Source organism: Triturus cristatus, chromosome 2_1 (assembly GCF_964204655.1).
Source record: "Triturus cristatus chromosome 2_1, aTriCri1.1, whole genome shotgun sequence".
Classification (NCBI taxonomy): Eukaryota; Metazoa; Chordata; class Amphibia; order Caudata; family Salamandridae; genus Triturus; species Triturus cristatus.
Window position 1 is genome coordinate 9,848,882 of NC_140581.1, and position 18,921 is coordinate 9,867,802.

Here is an 18,921-nt window from a genome sequence, read left to right on the forward strand (position 1 = left end):
GTTTTGGCCTAAACGTGGCAGCTGCCCACTACTTGCTGGGCAGCTGTGCAGGCAGGAATGTCAACAAGCATTGGCAAAGCCAATAGGTCTCGCCTTTGGAATCTTATAAGTATTTAGTTATGCAGCACAATATCCTTAGTGCAACAACATCAACTGTTGCATGGGTAAACACTTATAAGGTCCCAAAGGCGAGACCTATTGGCTATGCCAATGCTTGTTGAAATTGGTTTAGCTATGTTTTGGGGCCGCTGTTAATCCAGCAATATATTGTAAAGTAAGATTGAAGACTACACGATGAAGGCAACAGTAAGAAATGAAAAAAAACGTGAAAGAGAGTAGTAAGGTGGGATCAACAAATAATAGAGGAAAGATATAAAATGGACTGGAAAAAATGAAATTACTGATGGAAAATAAAAGTTTGAAAAGAATGGAAGAAAACAAAAACATTGTAGTTATTATGAGGGGCTGTAGGAAAGATTAAGAAAGCTATAGCTTATAATGAGAAAGTGCTCAGATAACCTGCTGCGGGCCCCAGGAATCGAACCGTGAGCCTTGTGCTGTGCTATGAAGTTAGCTGCTGCGCTATCCTTCAGGTCGATAAAAGTACGGCAGAAAATAAAAGTTTGAATAATGCCGCATGAGTAGAAGCTCGTTGCATTATTAAAATTCTGTGGCAATGTTAACAAGACTTGTTAACCTGCCAGCTGCACGCAGACACAGGGCCCGATTCACAGAACTAACTTAAGACAAAATCCTAAACTTACTACCATTTTGGTATTCACAGAAGGCACTTACTCATTTTGGTATTCACAGAAGGCACTTACTCATTTCGGTATTCACAGAAGTTAGGAGTCCTAACTTTAGGACTCCTAAATGCCTTCTGTGAATACCGAAAGTCTTAAAATTAGGATTTTTCTCAGTTTAGTAGTAGTGTAGTTAGGACTCCTAACTTTAGGACTCCTAAATGCCTTCTGTGGATACCGAAATTCTTAAAATTAGGATTTATCTCAGTTTAGTAGTAGTGTAGTTAGGACTCCTAACTTTAGGACTCCTAAATGCCTTCTGTGGATACCAAAATTCTTAAAATTAGGATTTTTCTCAATTTAGTAGTCCTAAATTTAGGACTCCTAACTTTAGGACTCCTAAATACCTTCTGTGAATACCGAAAGTCTTAAAATTAGGATTTTTCTCAGTTTAGTAGTAGTGTAGTTAGGACTCCTAACTTTAGGACTCCTAAATGCCTTCTGTGGATACCGAAATTCTTAAAATTAGGATTTTTCTCAATTTAGTAGTCCTAAGTTTAGATTTAGGACTACTAAATTGAGAAAAATCCTAATTTTAAGACTTTCGGTATTCACAGAAGGCATTTAGGAGTCCTAAAGTTAGGAGTCCTAACTATACTACTACTAAACTGAGAAAAATCCTAATTTTAAGACTTTCGGTATTCACAGAAGGCATTTAGGAGTCCTAAAGTTAGGACTCCTAACTTCTGTGAATACCGAAATGAGTAAGTGCCTTCTGTGAATACCAAAATGAGTAAGTGCCTTCTGTGAATACCAAAATGGTAGTAAGTTTAGGATTTTGTCTTAAGTTAGTTCTGTGAATCGGGCCCACAGTGTTTAAAACTGTGAAAACAGACACAAGCGCAGCGATGGAGCCACCTAGGCTCTGTGAATCAACATGCCCCCTTCGGTGGAGCCCCTCTGGGCTCTAGAATAATAATGCCCCCTTCGGTGGAGCCCCTCTGGGCTCTAGAATAATAATGCCTCCTTCGGTGGAGTGGCCCACTACGGCGGCACCATGGGGGAATTTGGCCTCACACAGGGGATAGCTGACCCCCTAACCGGGCCTTGGGGGCACAAGCCAACCTCTCCCACCTCTGTCCCCACTCACCGGCAGTCTAGGGACTCCAGTCTGCTCCTCAGGGACTTCTGCAAGGAGCCTGCAAGGCTCCGGACGTCCTGGGCTGCTCGCGGGGCTCCTCCCAACCACACGGGAGGGGCGCTCAGCTGACAGCGGCTTCTGGGCGGTCGTGAGAGCGGGGTAGGCTCCCGCCTGGCTTCTCTGGGTTCACGGGGCTCCCTCGACACCACGGGAGCCCCTTTCGGCCCGCAACACCTCCGCCTCACTTCCGGCCGGGCTCAGCTTCCGTCTCGCTGCCCGCCCCCTGAGGGTTGCCTGACTGCCTGTTTTGCCCAGGTCGCGGCGATGAATTTGTTGCTGATCTCGGCAATGAGGGGTGGGCTCCCGCTGCAACTTAAAAATAATTTTGAGAAGCGGCCATAACGCGGGGTGGGCTCCCGCCTACAAAATAAATTCACAGGTGGCAAGAACGCGGGGTGAGCTCCCGCTAAAGTAATGTCAATCCCTCAATTTGGCAATAACGCGGGGTGGGCACCCGCTTCCACTGGCAGCTCAGAGGAATCCCCACATAGGGATTCCCTCGATAATCACCGCAGCAGCGTGCTGCACACCGCCAGCTCCTTGCGGCCGCTCACAAAGGCACCACAATAAAGCGCTCCTCAGAGAAGGAAGATCAAGCGCTTCCCAGGCTGAAAAGTAAAGCAATCACCAAGCCATAGCGCTTCCCAGGCGCTGGAGTTACAGAGTCCAGAGAAAGTCTTTTTAGGATGAAGGGGGGGCAAAGGCTGGGCCCAGGGCCAGCTCACAGGTCCCTCCAGCAGGGAGGCAGTCCCCAGTGGCGGTTCCTCCTGGCGCCCAGCAGCAGCAGCAGGCCCCCCTCAAATTAGGAACAAGAGAGAACATTTTACATGGGGTCACAGCCCCTTTTTATACACAGGTTTCCTTTGTCACCCAGGTGCAGGGAAGGGCGAACCAGATGCAACTGGTTCCTGAGCACTTTGTTTTGCTCAGCCCCTCTCCCTATTCACAGGACAGGCCAGGGACATCAGACGCACCACAGGGGGTGGAGCCAGCACTGGGGAGGGAAAGCCCAGCCCTATTCAGGTCCCAGGTGTATTCCTCCCTGCCATCAACATGCAGATCTCTCCATTCACCACCGGGGCAGACCCATCCTGACTCCTGGAGTCACACGAGCCAATCACAAGCCAGACAGTCACTTCACATTTATTACACAGACATGCCAGCTTCTAGAAGTGACACTTCTACACTAGACACAGTAACGCCGCACACATCATCGCGCAGCATTCAATCTCACGAGTTCGCACATACCAAACTCGACCCTGCACTCCTCTCACATCAGGACTTAACACGGTCACTCAGATCCCCCATGCATTCCTATGGGAGGGCAGGTCAGTCTCACTAAATGTAACACAGAGCGCACGCACTTTACACTGGGACACAGTGTTAAAGTGCCTAGAGGCCTAAAACAACTAACATCAGGTCACATTAAAAGGCAAAAAGTCAAGTCCAACAGAGGGCATGTATGCATCCACCTCCAGGGGGGAGACAGTGGATTCTGGGAGACCCCTGAGGCGTCACAAAATCCAGGATCACTGGAGCTGTCTATGGGCCATCTCAAACTGATTCATGAAATATGACATTTGCCACCGCCTCATTTCGAGACCTTTTTGTAACAAATGTGAAAAAATAATTTGAAAACAGAAGTATGAATGAATAAATGATTGATTCTTGGTGCCTTACCTTTCATCCCTGTCCTTTACTTTGAGCAGCTGCAGGGTGATGACGCCGGCTGCGGAGTCTTTGCCCGGGTAGACCTCCGTGGAGATCGTCTTCTGATTCTCATCCACCATGATGACCTTGATACCTTTCCCTTCCAGGAGGTCACTCTTGGTGAGGATGTTCAGATCCAGCTCTGTGGCCGGGCAGCTTGTGTCCTCCATTTTCTTCACAAAGTCATTCACCTGCTTCTTCTCTGCCTCTGTTAGCTGAAGTTTTTCTCCCTCGTCTGGCGTCTGCTTCATCTTTCTTTTGTGCTTTTGTTCAATGAAGAACCGTTCAGTCTTGTTTCTCCCCAGGATATTGTCGATGGTTTTACCAACATGTTGATTCATTTCTCTGCGGATAGGATTGTTTATCAAACTTGTTAATCGGTTTGTGAATATACTAAGAAATTCATCATTTAATAACTGGGCTACAGCATCTAATAATTCAGTTTTCACTGTCTGTACATCAGGAAAATTGTGGCGTCCATCTTTCTTATATTCAGCTACAGATGGAAGCTCTCCACACTTCTTAACCATAAACGGGATGACTCTTGTTTCAATCATGTCTTGAGTTGGGGCAGAATTTACCATCTGCACAAACTCAACTGTGCTTTTACCAATCTCAACACTGAGCTTAAACCCTTTCTGGATGGCTCCTTTCACCTTGGCTTTCTCCAGAATTTCGAGGATACCATTTTCCATGGTCTGGAGGTAAGTGAACACCTTACTCATGGTGTCGTAGTCATCGTTAACATCGGCGACTGCAGATTGGCAAACCTCTGCCATTACACTCTTCATGATCTCTCTGTGGGCTGCTCTCACCTGAAAGCTGGTCGGGGTTTCTGTCTGAAGAGCTTTTTCTGGAACCCCATTGACTATTACAAACTTGACCAACATCTCACTCAAAGATTGATCTCCCTTGACTGATTTTGATATCATGTCTTTGAATGCTTTCTCAAAGATAGCTTTGAAGACGGCTTCAAGCCCTTTGTCCATGCCGTATTCCAGGCCTTTTAGTGCCCCTTGTTTGGCGATCTCTTGACCAGCATACTTTGCTGCATGCACAAAGTTTTTTTTCAAGGCAGAATTCGAGGCGAGGGTCTTGATGGACCTTGCTAGAGACTCTTTGGTCACAACAGAGGCTGTTGATTTTGCTGAAGTAGCAATCGTAGAAATTAGAGCTTTCCCTGAACGAATTATATCATCAGCGACAGATGCAAAGGATTTGGCACCAGTTATCAGGCTTTTTGCCACTTTGACGACAGTTTCAGCTACTTTTTTGATGGTGCTGAATCCTGCAGTTATGAGTGACAGCCCAATACTAATGGCTTTGGATATGGCCCATTCTGCCCAATCGAATGCACCTTTTATCATCCCTTCGATCCCCGATATCATGTCCGATACACCCTCGGAAATCAGACCCATTCCGAACTGACTAGCTGTTCCTACTGTGAGAACACAGACAAGAACCCCAGCGAGGACCTGCAGAGCTCCAAGGATAAAGCAAATCAGGGCATCAATGCAGAATTCTGGCTTCTTCTCCACTTCAAACACAAAGGACAGGCCATAGTCATACAGCACAGTCATCTCATCAGTGGTGATAAGGCCACGATCCGTTGACAAAGAGAAGACAGCTTGATCCTTGGTTATAGCATTGCTTTTGCTATTTTGAAGCTCAGTTAGCTTTGCTACAGACTTATCGATGTAATCGATCCAGGACTTGAACAGGCTCTTGCGGGTCTGCATTTGTTTAGTGAAGTTTGGATCGTCTTTGTTGTGAGGTTCAAACTTGGCTATGCATGACATCTGGCAGGCAACTATAGTGTTTGACACCTCAGATACATAGACATCGATCATCTGCTTGGATTCATTTAAAAGATCTATTGCCTTCTGCATGTAGCCTTCCTGGCCCAGATTGATTGTAATGTAGGCCTGATTGTAGAGTGAGACGGCCCGGTACACCCGATCAGTCTTCTCTGCTTTCTGCCAGAATGATAGCGCCCCATAATCCGATCCTTTGTTCTGAGTGTGGAGGTACATGCGATCCATAGCTTGTTTGATGAAGTCGTAGAAGTTATCCGATTCCCCTCGCAGGAGGCTTTCTACTCTCCTCTGGATCACTTGGCCAAGGTCTTTTTTGAGCTCTTTGAGGTCTTTGTGTTCATCTATGTCCTTGTCGTGTAGTGTGAGCCACAGAGCCCAGGTCTCCTTTAATGCATTCAGAGCTGGGCGGTAGTCTAGCTTTGTCTTTGAGTAGTCAATGGTGTCATCACGCATCAGCAAATCGGAAGTCATATAGATATCTCGTTTTTCCTCCTTATTATAATGACCTTGGAAAAGATTTAGATTTCCACAAAAGTTCTCAAAGAGTTCCTCTCGCATCTGTACTTCTAATAGCTCATCGTTTTCCATGTCTGCAATTCGCTTCTCTTCATAATCTGCTCTGAGCTGTCGCATCACCTCGATGGGTTGGCCCTGATATGATGGTGACAGGTCAGTGTGGTTCAATATCATCTGGACCATCCCTGGGTTTCCTTTACGAGAGGTTCGACCAAATATTTGTTTTTCGACTCTCATGTTTGTGGGGAAATGGGTAAGGATAACAAACAGTCCTCCACTTTTATTCACATCTTTAGTGATTTTAACATCCGTGCCTCTTCCTCCGAGGTTTGTGGCAATGATAACATCTCCTGAATCAAAGATTCTCTTTTCAATATTGTGCTTATCACTTCTGGTGTACATAGTTATTTTATCTGGATTGGAAACCTTAAATTCTACTAAGTCTTTTTGCAGCCTTTCAGATGTTTTCACATCTTCGCACACAACTAAAGTCGCTTGACCTTTGCCCCACTGATTTGGACTTATGCGCTCCCGCACGTGCTCGCAAATACTTTTGATCCATGGATCGCGTCCTCCTTCGACCTGGAGAATGGGTAGTTCAGTTTTTTTGGTATGGCGATGAGTAGGCATAATATAGCAAGACACCTTGTAGTGTTTTTTAAGAAACTCAACCTCTGGCTCATCCCCTAGGGTTCCCGAGACACCGAACATGCCTGTGCCTTTAGTATATCGTTGAAGGAAATGGAAATTTGACATGAAGTTGGTGACATTGGACAGTGGTGATATCGCCAGCTGGTGCTTGATCTCCAGGAACTGCTGTAAGCCGTCACCCCAGCGCTTGTTCTTCTCAAGCACACCGGTGGCTTTGAAGTCCACAGGGATGATGTTGTGGTATTCGTGGATGGGCGTGGTGGACTTCACTTGTCCTGTGTCTGTGGCTGATTCTATCATGTACTCTCGATCCTTCTCCATTACAAGGGCCTTCAATGCATTTTCCACCAAGATCTTTGTCCGGTTCTGTGTATATTCCTTCAGGTAGGCTGGAAGGAGAATAAAGTTTTCATCACTACTCTCTTGTTTATCTGGTGGCTGATAGGTATCTGAGTACCTGACTCTGGATTCCAGTTCACTGACCGCTCCTTCCACCAAAGCCTTTTGGCTCATCAACTCACAGGCACGGCCATTTTTCAGGAGAAGAATTTGAACCTTGTCATGATCAGATGTAGATATTTTCTCAGATGAGGAGTTATCCAATGAGGAACTGATCTCAAATGCAGATGCTTTACCATCCTTTATCTCATAGTATTCAAAAACAACAGCATCTTCAAAGACTTTCTGAAATATAGACAAGAGGCTTCTTTGCTGCTCAGGTCCAAGTTTATCCATGAGTTCTTTGATTACAGAGTCTTGTGGCGCTTGAGTGATTGGCTGATCAGACTCCACTAGGGTGGATTGAAGCTTCTTGACATCCTCTTCAGTAAAGAACCCAAGCTGCAGTCCCGGCCATAGAATGTCGAGGGAGGAGAAATGCTCTGATGTGCTCGGCCCCATGACAGCTGCTGCAGCAACTTTGTGAAAGTATTGTGTTCCTGTTGCCCAAAGAATGTCACCAGTTTTGGCATCTTGGATGCGTTGGCAAGTGCATATCTTGGCCCAGATGGCTGCCAGCAGTTGTTCTAAGTGCCGCATTCCTGTTGCTGCATGTGAAAGGTATGTGACTTGGACGCCGCTGTCTAAGGTCATGTAGTCCACTTCATCCACAATGGATATGTCAAAGGGCCTATCTCCTCTGGTTTTGCGTTTTTCAAACTCTTGTTTTAGAATGTCAGCTGCAAAGTTCCCAACAGTGCCGTACACAATATCAGCTGCATAAGCCTTTTTAATTGCCTTGTCAATTTCTCTTGAGTCAGTACATTCATCTAACCCTGGTGGTGGCACAACACTACAAGACACATCAAACATCTTGTACAGCTTGCTCCATTCCTCTTGATCTCGACGGGCAAGCACTGGAGAACTTGTGATAACATCAACCTTCTTCCCACGGATGGCATGAACAAGGGCGAGCATGGCCACAATGGAAGATTTACCCTCTCCAGTAAAGATCTCTAAAAGACAACCATTGCATGCAGGGGCTTTAGAAATTAGAAGAGTCAACAGAGATGCGAGCTGAGTCATGCGTGGGAAATAGCCCTCAATCTTCTCCCCCGACTGATTTACAATAGTCGTAGTGTCCTGGACAGCCACACACAAGCCAATCACAATTTTCACCAGTGTCTCAATATCAGGATTTTCAAAGTCTATTGATCTGGTCATGGCAATACCTTCTTTCTTCATATTTTCATCCAGATCTAGGGTTTGATATACTGGAAGTCGATTGGCAACTTCGCTAAGCACTTGTTCGAGGATAGAAATAACCTTTTCAGGATAATTGTTTTTCCTCATTTCCGCTAGTAGGGTTTTTAAATCCTTGTCTTTCTCATTCTTTACATGTTGCTGTAGAAGCAGCACAGGATCCTGGTCCTTCAAAGATGCAATGGTCGTGCTTATATCAATCTGGTACGTCTGTACACATTGAAGGATGGCCTCCACCTTCTCTATTGAAACTCTGCTCTCCTGCACCCTTAGAGCAAATAGAACTGACTGGATTGGGGTCCAAGTTCCACTGAATAATATGTGTCCAAGTAGGTCTTGACTGGTGCCGGAAAGCTTGGCAAACACTACTCTTGATAGTTTTGCAGCTAAAGTCTTGTTTGTTTTGTACAGTATGTCCAGGATGCATATAAGGCAGCTGGACGTATCATCTAATTCCCCCTTATGCTGCAAAAAGCTAATCATCTCTAGTCCAGCCCCCTTCAGTGTCACTTGAACTGTTGCCTGAAGGAGACTCAGATGTTCAGTCAGTGACAAGTTGTCATAATCAAAGGCTTTATCCAAACTCGCATGACACCAGATGGGTATGTCCTTTTCCAAGAAGTACTGAGCAATGAGCTGCTGCTGTAGTGTTTTCATCCGTTCACCAATGTCCTGTGGTGCGGGACCTTCCTCTTCTTTCATCTTGATATCAAGTAGGAGCTGGTTAAATTTCTTCTCAGTGTCCTCCTCCTGAAATAAAGGTAAAAAGGATAGGTTACTTCCTTTGCCTCTGCAACTTAAGAGTTCCATCAGAGAGCAGACCACCCCTACCTGCACCACGACAGAAGGAGCACTTTCATCATCACTTGGTGCCTCCCTCTGGTTCCCTCGCGTATCTGTGTTTGTCCCAAAGCTTGAGGGCTGAGGGTTGCGCTACAGTGTGCTACCATAGTTATGCTGAAGTGTGTCAAGTTTTGTAGATAATGGAGTGTGTTAGTTAACCCTGGGCGTAGTTTGCGAAGTAGCGCTACACGTAGCTACGCAAAGTGCACTTCGCACTACGCGAGCTACGCGTAGCTTCACAAACTGCGTAGTGCACTGTGCAAGATGATGTTCGCACTGATTGCACAGTGCCGGATGCTTGTCCGCACTGTGCAATCAGTGCAAACTGTATCTTGCACAGTGCAAGCGGTCATTTTCTGCCGCTCGAGTAGATTTCTACTCGAGCGGCAGCTTTCTCAATGCGGACTGGTAGTTTCTCATCGCGAGCGGTCGCGAGCATACGCGACCACTTGCAATGAGAAATCTGACCTCCCCGCGTTGTGGAGCTCGCCGGGAGGTTTATTTTCCACGCTCGCGATCGGTAACCTGATGTTGCTGATCGCGAAGGAGGAAATAGTCTTGCCGGAATGTCATTTTGCTTGCTCGCGGTCGCCAACTTGACGTTGAGGACCGCGAGCAAGCACAAAATGACCTCTGCACTACGCGTGTTTGCACTGTGCTACGTGCAATTCGCATAGTGCGAAGTAGCGAAACTTCGCAAACTACGCGAGCGTAGCGTAGTGCTTTGCCCAGGCTTAGTTAGCATGGACATCTGTCTGAAGAAGTACAGACAGTGCCCCAGACATCCCTCCAAATGGGGGTGAATGGAAGAACAGTCTCAAGAGAACCCAGTTGGGTTGTGTGCACTTCACAAATGTAGTTTGTTTCCAATCGCACATCACCATGTCATCCTTAGAAGCCCTGCTCTAGAGCCAGTGTACCTGCATGCTCTATCGACCTGTGGCCTTGGCACCTGTGATTGCAAGGTGACGCTTCCATTAGATTTTATATCACAATCTTCCTGTTCTTCCTTTTCATCATCTCACTCAGGTATCCTCACCTTTCCCCCCTATTCTTTCTCACCGAGTCAACTTCCTGTACTTAGTAACTTATGACCCCACGTGGTAGGGGATCCAAGCTCCACACTGCATCAAGGAAAGCAACAGTCTTTCAGCTAGCCATGTGAATTCCCAGGTCTATTTAATACAACTAATAACTATTATTTAAACTGTGAATCACCACAGGGAGAACAAAGAGCTGAATCTATGTTTGTGACAGTATTTATGTGGTACAAAACTAGCAGAGAAGAAAAAAAGCAGTGACTGATGGGCTGGAGCCCAGGAGAAACAATCCATATGGTTTGCAATGAGGCCGATCATCCGCCATTTTCTATTGTGTAAGGCAAGGGCCAGAGGAGATGGTGGAATGCATGCCTCAGAGTGTATATTTTATGCCACTTCAGACTGAGCAGTGCTCGTTTGGGGCTATTCTGTGTTCAGATGCCACAATAACAACCTTCCAATCCCAACATCAAACATCTTCCAAAGCACATGATCACCTCTCTGAGGGCACAAGTGATCCTGCAAGTGACACACCTTGACTTGAGGACTCCCTTGACATGATTCTTTCATGGTTTAATCACATTCTGATTATGCTCAATTGGATAAATACAACCTCATCAAGGTGTCCCAGACACAGGCCACATCAGAACCCTTATTTTTGATGGACGGTCCACCCTTGCAGGAAGGCGCCATCTTGAATTGGGATGGACATCAAGGTGTCTGGTACAGGTCATATTTCTGACCTCTGGGTCCTGAGATGTGCGTTCTCTCTCCACTGAGAGTGTGCTTATCCTGCTGGATGAATGCATGAAGAGTGCATGTTGTTTAATTACAGGAAATCCCTTGTCATTTGAGGACAGGGATTCTCCACGATTCATAGATTTTTATGCACTGCGTTATATCCAGCTTCACTCAAAACACATTTGTTCTTAGCCTACAAAACAGCATTGTGGAGAATGTGCTGCAGAAGGGTTAAAAATGTTGATGGTGTCTAACTTTGTTATGGAGTCTGATGTTACATACAGAGTTTAAAAAGTTTGAATTCAGAGACTTAAAGTCAGCATTTTCTGCACATCACCTAGGTGCATGCGGGGGTAGCTTGGGGGTACTTCACTAGCCGGCTAGAAACCGGACGGAACAACAGCATACCATTCTGTACCAAACAACAACTTATGGTTCTCCTGAGGTCTGCACCAAGATGTAGCCTATCGCTCAATCCTGGGGTTACAGCGCTTGAATACCCACTTGGGCGATAAGCCGTGCTATACAAGTAAGACTTGATTGATTGACCACCCCTACTCATCGATCCGGTGGTCTGCGTCAACATGTAGCCTATCGATCAATCCTATGGTTATCAGTCCCTCACAGAGCATTCACTGGTAGTTTGATACCCGGGTGTAGCCTATCAGTCAATCCTGCGGTTATTAATTCTACAAAGAATATTCTCCGGTGGTCTGCACCAACATGTAGCCTATCGATCAATCCTAGGACTATCAATCCCACACAGAGCGTTCTTCTGTGTGTTTCACTAGCAATCAATCCTTGGGTTATCAATCGCACACGGGGGATTCTCTGGTGGCCTACACCAGGGCGTAGTCTATTAATCAATCCTAGGACTATCAATCCCACACAGAGCATTCTCTGGTGGTCTACACCAGGGTGTAGCCTATCAATCAATTCTGGGGTTATCAATCACACATAAGGGGATTCTATGGTGGTCTACACCAGGGTGTAGTCTATCAATCAATCCTAGGGTTATCAGTCCCTCACAGAGCATTCACTGGTGGTATAAACCAGGGTGTAGTCTATCGATCGATCCTGGGATTATCAATCCCACACAGATCATTCTCTGGTGGTCTACACTAGGGTGTTGTCTATCAATCAATCCTTGGGATATCAGTCCCACACAGAGGATTCTCTGGTGGTCTACACCAGGGTGTTGTCTATCGATCAATCCTGGGGTTATCAGTCCCTCACAGAGCATTCATTGGTGGTCTAAACCAGGGTGTAGTCTATCGATCGATCCTGCGGTTATCAATTTCACACAGAGCATTCTCTGGTGGTCTACACCAGGGTGTTGTCTATCAATCAATCCTGGGGTTATCAATCCCACACAGAGCATTCTCTGGTGGTCTACACCAGGGTGTAGTCTATCAATCAATCCTAGGGTTATCAGTCCCTCACAGAGCATTCACTTGTGGTCTAAACCAGGGTGCAGTCTATCGATCGATCCTGCGGTTATTAATTCTACATAGAGCATTCTCTGGTGGTCTACACCAGGGTGTAGTCTATCAATCAATTCTGCAGTTATCAACCCCACACAGAGCATTCTCTGGTGGCCTATAGCAGGGTATAGCCTATCAATCAGTCCTGCGGTTATCAATCCCACATAGAGTATTCTCTGGTGGTCTACACCAGGGTGTAGCCTATCAATCAATTCTGGGTTTATCAATCACACACAGGGGATTCTATGGTGGTCTAAAGCAGGGTGTAGTCTATCGACTGATCCTGCGGTTATTAATTCTACAAAGAATATTCTCCGGTGGTCTGCACCAACATGTAGCCTATCGATCAATCCTAGGACTATCAATCCCACACAGAGCGTTCTTCTGTGTGTTTCACTATCAATCAATCCTTGGGTTATCAATCACACACGGGGGATTCTCTGGTGGCCTACACCAGGGCGTAGTCTATTAATCAATCCTAGGACTATCAATACCACACGGAGCATTCTCTGGTGGTCTACACCAGGGTGTAGCCTATCAATCACTTCTGGGGTTATCAATCACACACAAGGGGATTCTATGGTGGTCTACACCAGGGTGTAGTCTTTCAATCAATCCTAGGGTTATCCGTCCCTCACAGAGCATTTACTGGTGGTATAAACCAGGGTGTAGTCTATCGATCGATCCTGGGATTATCAATCCCACACAGATCATTCTCTGGTGGTCTACACTAGGGTGTTGTCTATCAATCAATCCTTGGGATATCAGTCCCAAAGAGGGGATTCTCTGGTGGTCTACACCAGGGTGTTGTCTATAGGCCTGGGCAAAATTTCCGTTCCGTTCGCGGAATTTGCGATAATTTGGCATTTCCACGTTCCGCGGAGAGCGCGGAAATGTCAAAATTTCCGCATTCCGCAGCTTTGCGATAATTTGGTTCTTGCTCGCGCTGTAAAATAATACATTCTCGCGCGCGCGCGATCGCCTTACCTGAATCCCCGCGTTCTCCGACATGTTTTCCCGATCCGGTCGCGTTCCATGAGATGTTGTATTGTTTTAGCCATTTGCGCTGTCTCGCGACAGTTCGCGTCCGCAGTGACGTCATGCGTCGCGCGATCACGTCTTTTTTCTCGCCATCATGCACCGCGAGACAACTGAAAACAAGATGGCCTCGCCCGCGAGCAACCGCAGGGGTAAGTTAGCGACCCGCAACCATGCAAAAAATATCGCGAACGGGCGGGAAAAAAACTTCTGCATCTTCGCGATATTTCCGCTTGTTTGCGGAGATTTTTAACATTTTCGCGATAATTTGCGAAAGTCGCTTTCGCAAATTCCGCCCACCCCTAGTTGTCTATCGATCAATCCAGGGGTTATCAATCCCACACAGAGCATTCTCTGGTGGTCTACACCAGGGTGTAGTCTATCGATCGATCCTGCGCTTATTAATTCTACACAGAGCATTCTCTGGTGGTCTACACCAGGGTGTAGTCTATCAATCAATTCTGCAGTTATCAACCCCACACAGAGCATTCTCTGGTGGCCTATAGCAGGGTATAGCCTATCGATCAATCCTGGGGTTATCAATCCCACATAGAGTATTCTCTGGTGGTCTACACCAGGGTGTAGCCTATCAATCAATTCTGGGTTTATCAATCACACACAGGGGATTCTATGGTGGTCTACACCAGGGTGTAGTCTTTCAATCAATCCTAGGGTTATCAGTCTCTCACAGAGCATTCACTGGTGGTCTAAACCAGGGTGTAGTCTATCGATCGATCCTGCGGTTATTTATTCTACACAGAGCATTCTCTGGTGGTCTACACCAGGGTGTTGTCTTTCAATCAATCCTGGGGTTATCAATGAAAAATGGAATGGAACATTTTTTATATAGCGCATGGCTACCTGGGAGCATCCCAGCACTGTAGTGGTTACAAGAGTTGGACAGGACTTCTACAGAAAGAGCCAGGTCTGTAGTTGTTTCCGGAATGAAAGATGGTTGGATTCTCTACGCAGATGCAGTGGCAGGCTTTTCCATAGTTTTGAGCCATTATATGAAGAATGCCTGGCCTTCTTAATCCTAGGTACCACTGCTAGGTACAGCTCGTCTGAGAGGGGACTTCTGTTGGCCTTGTAAGGGCAAATCATAGATTTAATAATAGGAGGTCCATTCCCTCCTATAGACTTATGGGCAACGCAAAGGTCTTTAAAATTAATTCTCTCCTGCGCCGGTAACCAGTGGAGGGCGCGTAGTGCCAGCTTTGCCGTGCAGCGATTATGAGTTCCTATGAGCAGTCTTTCAGCGGAATTTTGTACAATCTGCAGTTTTGTGGTGGCTGTATTTGGGGCGCCCAGGTAGAGGGCGTTACCATAATCTATCCTGGAGAGGAAGAGCGCTTGGACCAGGTTTTCTTTTGCTTGGTCCGGTAGGAGGGGCAGTGTAGGAAGGTGGAATCTGACTGCATGGTTGCCCCCATGTCGTCCTGGTGTTTTGCTGGTTTTCGACTTAGTCTGGCTGGGATCCTGCTATTCAGGACCCCAACCTATCTGCTTTCCCCTTTAAATGGACTCCAAGTACTTTAGGTACACTCCAGATTGGATTCTGGGGTACATTTTTGTTATGTTATGTTATGTTAGGTATTTTTGTATAGGTCACAGCTGCTTCAGTGAAGAGGAGTCCCGGCGCTGGCAGCAGTGACAGTAAAAAGCTAGGGCTAGACCGTAGGGAAAAGGTCGGCTTTAATGGCCATACGGAATGATAGAAGGCAGTCAAGCCGCCGGATCCGGACAGGGAGGGAGTTCCAAAGTTTAGCAGCAAGAAGTCGGAATGACCGGTCCCCTGCTCTGAGACGCTTCACCCGGGGAATGGATGCAAGGAATTGCTCAGCAGAGCGTAGCTGGCGTGTGGGTACATATGGGGCTAGCAGATTAGAGAGGATTTTGGGAGAGGACAGTTTTAAGATTTTAAAAGCCAGGCAAAGTACTTTGAATTGGATCCGTTGGGGAACGGGCAACCAGTGTAGGCGTCGCAAGGCTCCTGAAGCTGAGCTGGTTCTGGGGAGCCTCAATAGGACTCGGGCGGCAGCGTTCTGTACTCGCAGGAGGCGGGCAACTTCAGCCTTGTTGGCGCCTAGCATGAGGGAGTTGGCATAGTCTAATCTAGACAGGATGGTTGCCTGGACAATCAACTGTCGGGTTAGGGGATCAAAGAAGTCCAGCATGGACCTCAAGCCCCGAAGGAGACCAAAGCAAGTGCCAGCGGTCTTTTTGGTATGTTCCCGGAGCCCAAGGGTGGAGTCAAACCATATCCCAAGGTTCTTTACTGCCGATTTAGGAGTAGGTGCAGGGCCCAGGGACTCCGGCCACCAGCTTTTACTCCAGAGCCCCTTGTTCCTCCCCACCAGCAGCACTTCTGATTTGCTGGCGTTAAGTTGAAGGCAGTTCGCGGTCATCCAGCACGCAACTGCTGCAAGGCCACTCCGAAATTGCACGGCTCCCTGAGAGTGCTCATCGGAAAGGGCTACGACTAGCTGCGCATCGTCGGCTTACGAGACCATGGTCAAGCCATGATCTCTAGCCACCGCCGCCAGAGGTTGGACGTAAAGATTGAATAGCACGGGGATTAACGCTGACCCCTGGGGAACCCCCTGTTTGATGGCATGGGCATGTGAGAGGAAGGGGGGGCCGACACCTGAAATGATCTGTCCGAAAGAAAGGAGCGGAACCATTCTAAGGCCAGACCCCCACCTCAGGAGGATCTGATGTGATACCGTGTCAAACGCGGCGGTAAGATCGAGCTGTATGAGCGCCGCAGTTTGACCCTCATCCAGGATGGTACGTAGATGTTCACTTACTGCTAGAAGTGCGGTCTCGGTACTGTGACCGGGACGGAAGCCATTCTGGGAGCAATCTAGGGCGCCAGTGTTGTTCAGATAGCCTGAGAGCACAGTATTGGTGTGGGCCTCTGCGATTTTAGCGACCCAGGGCAGGACGGATATGGGGCGAAAATTTTCTGGTCTGGTGGGATTAAGTGTAGGCTTTTTAAGTAGGGGGACCACCCGCGCTTGTTTCTATGATGAGGGTACCACCGAAGTGGAAAATGAGGCGTTGATAATCTGACGTAGGGGTGTCATAAGAGCAGGTAGTGAATCCCTGAATTGGGTCGGTCTCATGGGGTCTATAGGGGAGCCTGATTTTACTTTTTTGCTTAGAGAGAGGAACTCATCCTGGGAGATAGGGGGGATTGCTACCAGGGGATTGGTGAGTTGAGGATCTGCAGGGACCATGGGGTCCAGAGGGCAGGTAGAGAAGGATTTATAAATAGCTTCAACTTTCTGGACAAAGAAGGTGGCCAGGTCGTTGCATTGCTGCTCAGACGTAATCCATGGAGTGGAGGGGTCCTTCCTGGTTTTAAGATCGTTGAGGATTTTGAAAATGCTTTTTGCTGGGTTGTTACTAGTCCTAATGTCATTAGTGCGATAGGCTGATCGGGCCCGGTGTATGGCCTTGTGGTAGTGTTTGATTGCATCTTGGTACGTCTTTTTGGCCTGAAGGTCATATGCCCTTCTCCAGACCCGTTCTAGCTTCTTGCAAGTGCTGCGCAGGGTTGCCAGAGAGTCGTTATACCAGGGGTTGGAGTTTGAGCAGCGACCCTTAGCCCATTTGGCAGGGATCAAAATGTCCAAGGCCTGTAATATCCAGTTACAGAATGATTTATAAGCTTGCTCAGGATCAGCGTCTAAGGTGGGGGAAGAAGAGGCCAGGGTGGAGAGCAGATCCTTTCATTTAAGTTTGTGCCAGCAACGTCTAAGAGTGGTTTTGGGGTAGGGTCTCGGAATAGGCTCAGAGAGCGGAAATAAGATAGTAACTAAAAAGTGGTCGGACCAACACACAGGGCTGGGTGTCATGACCAGGAGAGAAGGGATATTAGAGAAGACAGGGTCAAGTAAATGCCCTGCAGAGTGGGTGGGGCCCACTACCAACTGGCTCAACTGACAGGCATCCAAGTCAGCAATCAAGCCGCTGACTTCGGGGTCATTAGGAGAATCGAAGTGCAGATTGAGATCACCCACAAGGGTGAAATTTGGAGCAGTCAGAGCCAGGGAGCCAACTGCCTCAATGAGGGCCGATTTGAACTCCAAGGTAGGTCCGGGGGGGCGATAGACTAGAAGAGCAGAAAAGGGGGAGTGGGCATTGAAAGAGATCATAAAGCGAGCGCATTCGCACCCTGTTATGTTCTCCTTAACAAGTGATCAGTGGTAACAGCTTTTGAAAATAACAGCTATGCCCCCGCCTCTAGTTTCTCTATTGAGTGTCAGGATACTGAACCCTGGAGGAAGGGCGAGGCCAGGTTCAGCCACCGTAGCCTCGGTCAGCCAGGATTCAGTTATGAAGAACACATCCAGTGATTCATCCTCAATGAGGTCATGGCTCTCCATATAATGTTAAGGATGTGGTATACTATGTACCCAGGGCATAGGTACCCCAGGGGCCAACCAGGGGCTGAAGCATGTATTATGCCGCCCCTGGGAAGCCCCCCAAAATGACACCACGGGTCTGCTGGGTAAGGTGGTGCATGCACCCCTTACTGAGATATAGGTTCACTATATCTCTCCATATCACTGCACATGTAAACCTACCAGTCACCCCTATGCAAGGCCTTAACAATCCTGAAGGCAGAATGCTTGATTTTATGTGAGAGGGTGCCCATGCATGAGCATAGCCCCTCTGCAGCTTTCGGAACCTTTATTCCGGGGTTGTCTGTGATGCAGCCAAACCATATACTCTTAAGTGCATTATAACCGCGCGGTAAATGCTAACTTTGGAATGGCTGCATGGAAACATGTCGTGTTTGGTATCAAACACCTTGGAATCATACCCCCACACCAGTAACCGATGTGAGAGGTATGATTCCACCCTACTAGAGGGAGAAACATGATTGCAACGGTATACCTGGTACCAGCTTAATAGAACCCTGGCATCACAAAATGGATGCTGCAGCCTCAGACACGAGTCTGCCCTCCTGCTGCTGGACGAAACTCCATCAGGGGAGGCCTGGACAATAGGTTTCCTGTCCCAGGGAGGTGTAACCACCTCCCCAGACAGGCAGATGTGTATTGGGGCTGGGTAGGAGCACTCTCTGGTGCTTTGAAGTCCTGCACAGGGGGCACACTTGGTGTCCCTGTGCATAGTACAATTCAAAACGGTTGCAGGGGCTACCTGCCCCTGCTCTGGCGTGAAACTGGACAAAGGAAATGGGTGTAGCCGCCCCTCTTTCCTGACCCTCCCATAGGTGGGTCCCCAGAGTTTGTCCCACCCCTTCCTTGGATTTAAAGTAGGAACCCCTGGCTACAGAACTTTAGATTTACCTGGATGAAACTTTGATACATACTCCTGGAACATCGACGATCTACAAGGCGCTAGATGACTGAAGAGTAAAGGAGTTACTCCCCTGCAAGGCAGGCACCTAAGATGCATCTG

General features: G+C 47.4%; 1 protein-coding gene across 2 annotated transcripts in view; it reads right to left on the minus strand.

The window, feature by feature from the left end:
• Positions 1-18,921, minus strand: part of LOC146863604 (uncharacterized) — a 426,298-nt gene that overhangs the window by 93,800 nt on the left and 313,577 nt on the right. For both annotated transcript variants that reach the window (XM_085627625.1, XM_085627626.1), the window contains exon 5: positions 3,625-9,089. In XM_085627625.1, coding sequence (XP_085483751.1) covers positions 3,625-9,089 — 5,465 coding nt within the window. The remainder of the gene's footprint in view (positions 1-3,624; positions 9,090-18,921) is intronic.